General features: G+C 39.4%; 1 protein-coding gene across 1 annotated transcript; it reads left to right on the forward strand.

Annotated features, from left to right (window-relative positions):
• Positions 1–6,176: 6,176 nt before the first annotated feature.
• LOC140948426 (F-box/LRR-repeat protein 8-like) lies at positions 6,177–7,580 on the forward strand. Its single transcript, XM_073397662.1, has one exon. The coding sequence runs from the start codon at positions 6,272–6,274 to the stop codon at positions 7,388–7,390; it is 1,119 nt and encodes a 372-aa protein (XP_073253763.1). The 5' UTR covers positions 6,177–6,271; the 3' UTR covers positions 7,391–7,580.
• The last annotated feature ends 4,918 nt before the right edge of the window (positions 7,581–12,498 follow it).

Genomic DNA, 12,498 nt, shown 5'->3' on the forward strand with positions numbered 1-12,498 from the left:
TTCCGGGCAAAACACCATTATATTTAGCCGTAAAGGTCTATGTAGAGTTGCACTCAAAAAAATTTAAAAAATCATATATTTTCAATTCGTTTAAAGTTTAAAATGATCGCTTTTAGGGGTCAAAAAAAGGTTGGGCCACGTCGAGATTAATCTCTTTAGGGTTTTAATTCAAAATTTCCGACAAGCATCCCTGCCCCTTTCATATGGGAGTTCCCCCCCTCGGGACTGAAAGCCACTCGAACTGGCCAGGGAAGAATGACCTCGTGACCAAGAATTTTGAAAGGACCATCAAGACGGCGGACGTAGCTACAATTCTCTGCGTGCCTTTTCTACAAGTACTCGATTTTATGTTACGTTCTTGCAGCTTCTCATAGTTTTTGGAACATCAGTTTCACTGTTTATTACACTCTATATGGTGTTCTAGTTTTCGTTATAAGAATCAGATGAAAATATCCTCACAGTTGTAAAAGTCGGGATTTTTCCTATCCCGATCGCAAACGATCGGATCGAACTTCTGGTTGAACACATTTCTATTAGCGTGTAAACATAAATTGATATATCAAAAAATCTTCAAACCCTCCTTCCTGGACGTGTAAAATTCAGTTCATGGTTCCTGGCGAAATCTAGTGGTAAAGTTTATACTGTTATTGCGGAATCTAGGAGTTTTATGTCAAAGTGGTATGGATGCTTAAAAGTTTAGGACTAGAGAATCATGCTCTAAAGTGGGATATTATTGTTATGATCCAATTAGACATTTCTTATCTTGAGTAACATTTCTAAAGCTTTGCACACGGTTGCAAAACTTAATAAAAAAAAAGTCAACTCATGAACAGTGAAAACACAACGCAGAATGAGAGGGTGTATCACCGACATCACCTATTGTTAGTGCATGTGGAGCACAGTTGATAAAATCTTTTATAAACAAGCTTGCCTTCAACTCCCAAACAAGTATATACCATTGTTTTGTGTACTGTTGTTCTTCTGTTCCTAACGAATTCATTGTCACCTCAACATAATTCTGTGGCATAGAACGGGAAAAAACATATTTTGTGTGTAATCCTCAGTTCAGATTTTCTCCTATGATCAGCACTGGATTACCCCCCTCCCTCCCATTTCCCAGTCTGTAGTTCTTGACTTTTGTTTACTAATCTAAATAACAAATTGACAAACTGATTAGTAATATATTCTTCCTTCCTTCCCTTGATGGAGGGCGGACTCCCGCGAACTCACTAAATCCTTCTCATTAATAGCAGCGCGAACAGAGAGAAGCGACTGGGTAGTACCAGTCTGCAAGAGCCTCGCGGGTCCAAGTTTGCCTAATTTGCCCAAGCTGGAATCTTTTGGCTGAGTCACTCCCCAGATCTCCCTTCGGCTTCGGCTTCGTCGACAAGAGATCTAGGTGCGACACTAGTCTTTGCCCTTCCTGATTTAAACGGTTGCCCCAATAAAGGTACATCCGTATCCAGAAAGACATCATATAATTCCTCGCGAATGCGAGGTTTATAATTTTGTCACAATTCGCATCGCGCATGACTCCCACAAGGGTCGCTACCCGATGCATGATCATCCTTTGGCTTTATATATTTCCCTCTTTCTATAGGCAGCCCAAAGCCAAAAACTGCGAATTAGGCTAAAGTGTTTTTTTCCGGAAAATAGATGAAAATTATGGCAGTAATGACGAATTATGCCAATGCTAAAAATCATGTTAGCGCAATCTATCAAAGCTTAGCTCAAACTCAAGTTATGAAGAAAGGGTGTGAAGCAATTTTTAGCGGGGGGGGGGGGGTCCTCCCTTATATAAGCCATATAGGTATGTGCTGCCCCAAAGGGTAGGGTTTTTGTACCGTTTTGGTCTGAAAACGGGTATAGACTTTGCCGATTTTGGTCTGGAATCGGGTCAACAGCGTCCCCAGGGCGCTTCAGTTCCTAGGCTCCAAAGCCCGGGAAAAGCGCCCTGGGGACAAGGTTGATGACTGGGCTGACGAGCCAAAAAAACGTCTTGCATTGCATGGGCTGGGAGGCTGGCAAGACTACCTATGTCTTGTAAATTACTCTATAACCCTTTCCTCGTAACGTGAATTTAGGCCACCTGGGTTTCTGTGTCTCGGCGGCACCTCTCTTCCGAAACTTGCTTTGACTACTCCCTAGGATATTGAAGCAACGTGGTCTATGATTAAATTAGTGACTTACTGATGATTCTGATTGGCCTTTTGTTGTAAAAAAATCAAAATGCTAAAAAAACAAACAAACAAACAAACAAAAAAGGTATACCCTGTTGAGCAAGCGACACATGGCTGTTTAGGCTAGCCTGAATTTCATCCGATTACTTCGAGTCCGCGGTTATTAGCCCCTCAGTAACGACGTTGCTGGGAAAGAAAAAACGACTCGAAGCAATCGGATGAAATTCTGGCTATATATTTAGGCCATATTTGGGACTTTAAGCTAACCGCTACAGCGACCGACCTCTACTACGGCTGTCGGACGTGAAAAAGCTCGAAACTGACGCAGTTTACATTCTTGGAAAAAACCATTCGCCATACCCTTAAGCCGTACCCGGTCGTCAAATCCTACAAAATGAAGACCTGTCTTGTGGCGTAGTCGCTATTACGTGAGTACCAGAAATTCTCCTATTTTTCACAATCATTGGTTTTAAACCTATCATAGATTGTTTCTGACTTATCAAGAAAGTATTTGACGCTTCTGGTTTTCCAGTAATTACGTCTTCCCTGTGTTTCATTAACAGCTAAAGCACAGTTTCCTTCTGTTTAATGAACAGAAGAGTTTAAAATAATTTCAATAACATTTCCCTTGCCGTTCGAAGTTCTTTGTTCTTAAATTCTGTTAGAAATTACAAGTCCGACGACGAAAGTTGATCGCGAGATGCGCCATTTGTCTCACGAGGCGAAGATTGCCGAAGCAACACACGTTTCTAGTCCTCCTCGATCATTTCCTTCTGAGGGATTCCATCTAGCCACGACCGGGGACCTTTCAGCATTTGCACATCTCCCACAATATACCACAGTTTTGTCCCCCAAAATTTCGCATAAGCATTGTCTTTTATTTATTTCTCTTGGGACCACTGTAATACCCTGGTGAAATCAAAAACAAAAGTTGTGCAAAGTTTTGGATGGCAAAAACGGTGCATTATGGGAGTATCTGGGAGTACCACCTGGGTTGTTTTCAAGACTTTGTCGCTCACAAATGAAATCAGGTCAACATGTAGACAGGAGAATGCAGAAGCTGCAGCAATTGCCTAGTTTATTATGTTTAACTTCATTTAAGACATTTAAGAGCGGCTGCCTGTAAATATCGAGAATTTGCCTTCAAAACGGAAATTTCGAAATTCTTCATATTCAGTCAGAAAAAACCCTTAAGTGAAACTTTTTCGAAAATCACAATCAAAGTTTCCAAAGAATTTTCTTTTTCGAGGAAACCGCAAAAAGTGAAATGTTGCCACACGCCATATAGTCGCCGGTCTAAAACCTTTGTATTATACCATTTTCAAAGCCCTCGGGAAGAAAGACGGTTCAAGGAAACAAGTTCATCTTTGGCAGATAAGTAAGGCATCCCAGTTACAATAGTATTTTGTAAAAATATTGCAAGATAATGAATTTTGTACTCGGGTAAAAAACGTCCGAAGATTCCTATCTTCAGCACTTTCATAAATTATGACATTTTGCGAAACTTTGAAGGAAAAAATCACGGCTTGGTACATGGAATTTTAGAAGAATTATTAAACGTCAGTAAAGCCCTACTGTTGTAGTACAACATTTAAAAAACCCACCTTGGGCAATTAAAAAGCAACACGCCGAGCGAGGTAAACGCGAAGTTCATTTTCGATGTTTTTGCATAAAATGCACGTTAATTAATTAAATCCGTTACACAACCGAGGGTAACACAAACTCCAAAAACTAAAGTGAAGCTAAGATCAAACACTACTACATATTGGCAACATACAATCCATCATTCTAAGAAACCACAATTTTACAGCTTAAACACGGTTATAAAATTTCAGGTTATCTAGACTTAATTAGAAATTCAGCCAATAGGAAAGACTTAGTGAAAATTCGTATAAGTAACACAAACTCATGATTGAAACTGGAAGATATAATCAAACTTCACGCAACGGTAGATTCTGCCCTATTTGTAACTCTGGTATAATTGAAGACGAATTTCATTTTCTCTTCCATTGTCCAAAATATTCAATCCCAAGGGAGAAATTCTGCAATCAAATCCAACAAAATTTTGTCGACTTTAATCAGCTGTCTTACTCAGAATTAACAATTAAATTGATGAATTCACATAATTTTTCCGTAAATTCACATTTGTTGAAATTTGTCTCATTATGTAATGATTTACGTACTAATTTGTTATCAAATCATGCTGATGACACCTGATTGACTGTAGTATTCATTGCATTGCATTATCATTGTTATGACTGAATTGTAACTTTATGTTAAAGCTTCTGCAATACTGTAACTACATAATTATAGTCATGCAAATAAAGCTTATGTTGTTGTTGTCTTGAGGGACTTGTCAGAAATTAGCAGGGGGGGAGGGGGTGGAAACAGAGGGAGGGTCTCAACTTTTTGAGACTCAGAAAAGGGAGGGGAAATGGGCCGTTAAAAGGGGGAGCGTCGTGCAAATATATGCCCGTGATCATGTAGAGGTTCACCCACAGAAGAAAAAGGAAGTTCTTTATTTGGTAAAAAAAAACAAAAAACAAAACAAAACAAAACAAAAAACAAGAACAACGGAACATCATGGATATAAACTGTGAAGTACTATTGCAAGAATTTAACAAATATCTACTTTTCATTTATAATAATGCTATGGACCAGCTGGTGACAGTATGAAGGCTTTTGTTACCAATCGTAAAGAACAGCAGTTTTTTTTTTCAATACCGAATATATTCAGCAATACAAAGCTGCAAAGTGGAAGACAAGAAAAGTAAAAGTCCCAGGACACAATTGTTTCAAAAAATTAGATGACTTCATAGAATCGTGTATGATTACTGGAGAAATGTTTCATATTGTGAAAATGAGTCAGTGGATCCCACCCCTCGTCCAGTTCCAGACATCAACAAACTTCCAAATGTATCACTATCTGCCTGTTGCAGAAACACCCATTACAAATACAGACGAAGGTAAAACAAGAGAAGTGGATGATTATCACTATAGAGCAGGTTTAAAGCAAGTCCACAAAAAGAACGAAATCAATATCGAGGATAGTGCAAGTGTTCAGACCTTTGCAAAAGATGCATTGTTGAAGAAAGCGCTTGTGAAAAAATACCTAGAACATTTAAATCATTTAGAGATGATGAGTGATAAGAGAAAAATGGAAAAGAAAAACAATAGTGGAACACTAGCAAGACAGCATGTATGCGTTGTGGACAAATACATCCATAAACATAATTTGAATTGCTAGCAGTGAAAGATAAAAACAAGCCACAGCAAGTCAATGCTATTATGGATCACTTACGGTCATTTGCCGAGAGCACACAAACAAACAAACAAAGCTCCCTCAGTGTGGAAGAGGTGGATGATCATGATGAATGTGAAGAAGATGAAGGGGATGAGGCATTACCCACTTGGCCTAGTGATGAAGACTTTGTATTTGGAGAAATAGGAGAGTCGAGTGATCAGCTGTCAGAATCAGAGTCGGACTCTTAATGCTGTCATCTAAAATTTGTGTATACAGCATCACAAAGAACAGATTAGAAATATATTTAGAGTTTTCATAATACTGACTCACTCTAGTGTATTGCAAGAACTAGATTTTATCATTTATACCCTGAGAAGGGTCATGATATTTTAGGCCAAGCTCAAGGGGAGTGTTACCAAATTTCACTCCCTTTCCAGGGATTGGCCACCTCTTTTCCGAACCTAAATTTAAAATTCCCCCCCCTCCCCCCCCCCCCCGCTAATTTCTGACAAGTCCCTAACTACTTACGACAGGATAATATTAGAAAGCACAAATTAAAAAAAAGTTTATTTTAACGCAGCTGTAAAGCTAATCCAGTAGACGGCCAAAAGAACTGTTTACAAGCTTAAGAACAGGCTTGAAGATTCGAAGACTCTGTCATTTGCAGCTGGTATTGATGGTAATCTAAAAATAAACCAAATTGTAATAACATTCTCTAACCATGAGGTCATAGTAATAGTGCATTATAAATTCAGATCAAAGTCACAGAATTTGAATAAATAATGAGGGTATGAAGCTTTGATGGACAAAAGATTGTAAAATCTGTGTGTTGTTTTGGAGACCATCAATGGACGGGAACAACTGGGAAAATCTACCTGAGCACATTTTGGTGAGGATATATTCATTTCTTAGTCTATCCGAGAGATTAACGGCTTCTATAACCTGTAAACAGTGGTGTGAAATATGTTTCAGTTCCCCACTACTGTGGCAGACATTCCAATTCAAATTCTTTGATTCAAAGGAGTTCAAATACAGCAAATTCTTGGAGAACCATGGACGACACTTAAGAAACGTGGAAATTCACTGCCATCAAGAGGATAAAATCAACAGGGAAAGCGCATGCACACTTATTCGTGAGTTAAGCACCTTGAAAGTGCGACGACTCGAGAAGTTTACTATCAAGTTTCTCGGAGAGAACCCTTTGTTCTACGCTGGTCATGAGTTCGTCGACTGTTTGCGAGATCTGTTCGACAAACCCAAAAGCGATTGCGAAATTCAATTACCTTTGAAATATGTGGATCTAAGTAAACTACCGGTCGCCTACAGTGATGATTTAATTAACCTTCTGGCAGAAAACAGTCCTGATTTACAATCGCTGAATATTCAGAACGCTGCGCTTGTTTGCAAAGTGTCTTCCGGTTGCATAGAAAATGTCGTTAACAAGTGCCGGAAGTTGAGGTATCTTGCTCTTCATCACACAAGTGCGAACGAGGAGATCATGATGTCGTTAACTGAAGATGGCAGAGCTCACCTTGAACACCTTTCTATTGACTGCCGACGAGAAGAAAAATTTGGAAAGGACATAACATCTGAAATATGGGAAAACGTTCGGCGGAAAATTCCAAGCCTTCGTGTCACGCTAGCTTTCGACACCTCTTGTCCAATGTTTAAAGTGGACGCAATTCTGAAACCAGAAATACCAGTGCAGAACCTGAGGCTAGAGGTGATGTCAAGAGTTGTTGCTCAAATTTATTTTGCGGCTGAGAACTACAGTCAAACATTGGAAAAACTGTCGATAAGTACCACGGGCAGTAAGGAACTGGAAAATGCCCTGATATATCTTGTCTCAAAATGTCGCAAACTAAGTGAACTTCATGTCTTCCAGTGTTATATTTCTCAAGAGACAAAACAAAAGCTATTTCAACTATGCCCACAGATGAAAAAATGTTTTATGAGAGTACTGTAAAAAAGATAATAAGAACATTTTCAGTCTGACTCTGGACATAGATATTCCTAGAGTTTCTGATCTGAAAGTACCCTGGACATTAGGTATGTTAAAGTCCAACATTTTGCTGATAAACTTTGTAAAAGCTTATTAAATGAAGCTAGTGCTGATGAACACCATCAAAGTCAAATATAAAATACATTATGAAAAATCTTTAGGAATATATTCTGGAGGCATCGCTTCACTCAAACTATAACAATTGACCGGCTTAATTACCATACACACTTTTCATATGGCTAGTTTACAGGGGGTCTCGACGAAACACTGACCCTCTATTGACCCCCTCTACTGACCCCCCTTACTGAACTCCTGTATGAAAATCACAGGAAATTAGCTAATGATTTGAACTAACAAAGAATGGTTCACCTTAAAGCTTACAAGATTGCATCAGGCGTGAGATGGTTGATCTGCCACTTCAACTCCTTTAACCCTTTAAGTCCCTTTAAGTCCCCCCATTTTCCATACACCATAGAGATAAAGGTTAGGAGAATTAATAAAATAATCACCAAGTATGAAATGCTTTAATCTTTAATCAAATTCCCTCAACTAATCCTTCAAGCAAATATACGGGGATCAGTATGGAGAATTTGCATGTGGATACTGGTTAATCACAAATTTTGTTTTTCTTTTCCAATAAACGAGTAACATATGTGTCGAAACTTTATGAAATGTTTTGTACGCTTGGATGAAAAATGTAAAAAGAAAAACAAAATAAAAACAAAAAGGAATTTATGCGGTGAGATAAATCATTGTTTGTAAGGCAAAGCACTCAAAACATTTTAATAAAGCAAAACACAAGTGTGCAACAAACTTACAGGAGCCGAGGGAATATCACTGCACAAAGCCCGTGGTGTGAGGCAAAACAGGCAAACAAAGTTACTGACTAAAGCACAACAACTTTCCGGGAGCGGAGGGAATAGCACTGCACCAAACCGGTGTTTATGAGGCTCCTGCCCCCGATCACCTGACCGCTATTGACCTCCTACTGGCCCACTCAAAAAATTAATGGAAATGAAGAACAAATTATTTTTTTAAAGGAAAGATTGTGGGAGATGATCGATCTGCTTTATATCATCCTTGCAACTCCCTGTATCTCAAATATTAGTTTTTCTTTCCAATAAATTGGTGACATATCAATCGAAGTATGAATGACCTTTTTAAATAATTTCCAAGGAAAATGAAAAAAATCAAGTAAGCAGAAACAAAATAAGTGTCTTATGCGGGAACATATTAGGGCCATTTATACGAGGAAAAATAAGGCGCGTCTTAAATAAGACGCAAACTGTACCATTTATACGAGCATGTCTTATCTAATAAGACGCGTCTTAGCTAAGCCGCGTCTTATTTTAGACGAAATGTGCCGTTTATACGAAAAGTTCGCGTCTTATTTAAGACGCGTCTTATTTTTCCTCGTATAAATGGCCCTATTAGTACGCACATTATCGGAAAAACCGAAAGTTGTCACGTCTTGGCAGTTCCAGGCCCCATCATCCATTCAATGCTTCACGTGGGCCTTTTGCAAAATTTTGCATGTCAGGTTTATTGATATGTGGCTTTCTTTTTACCAGTTTTTTCCACCTTTAATGTGAATTCCTTATGCGTGCATGCAGTGAATGGATGGCGGCACCAACCTGGAACTACCAAGACATTCATCAGGTTTTTGCAGTGCTTTTCCCCTCGGCTCACCTCAAGTTTGCACGCTTACTGCTTTGTATTTTTCTGTTATGGTTTGTGTTTTTCGTGATTTACGTCACGAACTCTGGTTTGTACAGTGCAGTTCCCCTGGGTCCTCAATTTTTGCACGCCTAATTTTTTGCTTTGTATTATATTCAGTTTTAGTTTTGTGATCTGCATTCTTTCCCGCACTAACTTGTTGTTCTTTCGATTCCCATATAGTTGGTTGATCACTTTTGTTGCGCTTTAAACAGTAAATCTGATCGGCGTGTTTCACTTTACACTGTTTACAGAGCTGTTATTTCCCCGGCCCCTATAGATTTGCTCGATTATGTTTACGGTCGCATTTTTCTATAATTTGTTGCGCGCGTTTTGCCTCGCGGCCTCCAGTTTTGCGGGTTTACACCCTTGTCTCCGTGTATTTGCCCGCTTACTTTCCTAATTGTTTTTCTAAACTCTGAGTTTATGTGTGCAATACGTTCCTCGCCTTTTCTGCCGTCATTTCATGTGTTTTTCTTCCCCCGTTTCCCTGGTAGCCTGAAAGGGTGTCTAATGGCCTAGTCGGACGCTACTATCCCTTGGGTGTTTTTTTCTCGCGCTGTGCCTCAGGTTTTCCGTTTTACCTTGGACCTTTTATTCCCTGTGAATTTTGTTGTTACCGCTCAAGAGCTAGCAGGGTATTCATGTTTTACCACGTCCTTTTGGTATTCCTTGAATGACCTCCTTGCCCAGCTGTCAGCAAGGATCAGAAGTCTAGTTGTTATACTATACTCTGAGTTTATGAGGGTTTTCTCTTCTTTGAGTGCTGGGACCCGGTTTTAAGTTTGGCAAGTGTCTGGGTTTTTTGGGACGTATTTAACGTTCAACTTCCCGACGTGGTCCCATTCCGAGTCTTATTCAGCGAGCGTGAAAGTGACTGTTGCGAATAGTATGAGAAAGCTAGTAATGACCTAGCCTGAGAAAACAGCTGCCATTTGGCGAATGACGTCTGAGAAACACAAATAAATAAATAAGTCCGTTATTTACCCTCGGTAGTATTTATAGCACTAATGCTAGTGGGGCCGAGCAAATGCCTGAAACAAATAATTCAAATTGAACCAAAATCCCAACTGGCCAGGGGCAAACCAGCTGGCAATTTACAAGCATCGCCCAGGATTTGAACACAGGACTACCGCGAACTAATCCAGCTAACGATCAGAGCGGGACTTGAACTTGGGGCCTCCAAATTGCAAGTCCAGCGCTCCAACCACACGGCGACGCTGCCTCCTGTGAGCGCAGAAATTCCATACTGATTACACGACACTACCCATATCTGAGTAGTGCTTCTGATTGGTCGTGCCGCGTGATCAGTATGGAATGTCTGCGCTCGTTTCTCAGACTTCATGTGGCAGGGAAACCAGTGGTAGCGTCGCCAAATGTCGGCTCTTTTCTAATAGGCCATTTGCACTACGAGGTCAGGTGACATCGTTTTCATGAAAATGAAAGTTATATGATTTTGCCTTCGAAAAACGATTAGTGGGTCATATCTTAAACAAAATAATTGTGATTTGGTTTTTCAAACCCGCACCATTTTCTTAGAATGAGTAAGTTCGTAGCGGGTCACGTGACCAAAATGAGATTTTTAAACTGTATAAATTACCTCTTTCTGAACACAAATTTTGCACTTAAACTTCAAGGAAAATGTTGAAAAGATGATGTGTTAAAGTCTACAGCACATCTGAGCGTAACTATCAAACTTTTAACAAGATATAAGCAAAAAGTAGTTTTGGCCGCCATGTTGGAGGGCCAGAGTATGCCCTCCAACATGGCGGCCAATACAAATCATACTATTTTGTTGAAAAATCAAAGTGCCACAAAATATCTCCCTTAAATGCGTTTCCTCTCAAATTTTGGGTATAAGATAATTTTTATGTGTGCTGTCAATTTTTGGCATCAGCCAGAGTCCAACTCATTGTTTAAAGGAAGCATTGGTCACGTGACATCTTAGTGCAAGTGGCCTATTCTCAGGCTAGTAATGACCCAGTTTTACAGTTTTCTAGATACCTATATAAATGCAAAAATGATTATTTAGATGAAATGAATGAACTTGAATTCAATCTACAGAAACACAGACAGAGATTTCGGATTTCTATCATTGGTAGGATGCTGGATTTCTTAACCTGAGTTCGGGATTCCAAAGCCTAGGATTTCGGAGATCGGATCATCTTATGTGGAGCGAATTGAACCTCTAAATGAAAGCCAATTTGAGGAAGATGGACTTGATGAAACAAAAAAAACTTTGATTAATTTAAAAAACCTCTCTTGATAAGATGAAATATGTTGAAGATATAACATTTGAGGGATTTCTGGAAAAATTACAATTAATAAAAGGCGTAACAAAAAGAAACATGGCTAGACGGGGAACTGGGGATGAACCACTGTCTTAAAACAGGAAACCCAATACTACAGTGAGTAACCAATAATAGACCTAATCGGCTAACTTTATTTTGTACCCAATTCAAATCTCCCTTTGTTAAGATTCTTTGCGTATTGTATTTGCATTATAATGTGGCATTCACATCGAACTGATATGGAAATTCCTGAAACAAAAAGTTTTATTCCCAAAGGGTTTGAATTGGGTACAACATTGAGTTAGACGAATAGGTCTATTGTCCTCCAAGGATGCTCTAGCCTCCAAGGCACATACTGTCACATATGTTCAGAGGAATAGCCAGAGACGTGCACGCCCCGTCTCATACGACTTATCAGTAATATGTAACCACAAAAATAACCGGCAACAAAGCCTTATCTTCGTGACAGAGATCTTGCATGGTATGACCCATGTTTTGACAGACTTATAATACCTGTAGACAAATTGCCAGTTAAATCTGCTAAAATCTCTTGGAGTGACCATCGATGATAATCTCGATTGGGCATCGGAGCCATAACGCGAGTAAGGCATCTTGTCTCCCAAGCAACCATACAACTAATTTACCAAGTTATTATTCACCCTCACTTCAGTTATTGCAAAACTGTTTGGGGAAACTGTGGGATAACCTTTAGGAACAAACTTCAAAAACTACAAAATAGAGCAGCCCGTGTTTTGACATTTTTAGGCTACGATGAAGACGCTGGTTACCTGTTTGAACCCCTGGGATGGAAAAATCTAGCGCGCCAGCATGAAATTAAAAAAGCCACGATGGTTTCTAAGTCTTTACACGGGTTGGCTCCAGAATATTCATGTTCTAGGTTTGCAATACGAGAAACGGCATATAACCTTAGAGACTCTGAGAATAAACTCTGCATCCCTTTACCACATGCACGGACAAATTACCGTATTTATTCGAATAAGCGCCCTCCTCGAATAAGCGCCCATCCAAAAGGCAGAAAAAATTAATAAGCGCCTAGCCCCTCCC

Source organism: Porites lutea, chromosome 9, assembly GCF_958299795.1.
Source record: "Porites lutea chromosome 9, jaPorLute2.1, whole genome shotgun sequence".
Classification (NCBI taxonomy): domain Eukaryota; kingdom Metazoa; phylum Cnidaria; class Anthozoa; order Scleractinia; family Poritidae; genus Porites; species Porites lutea.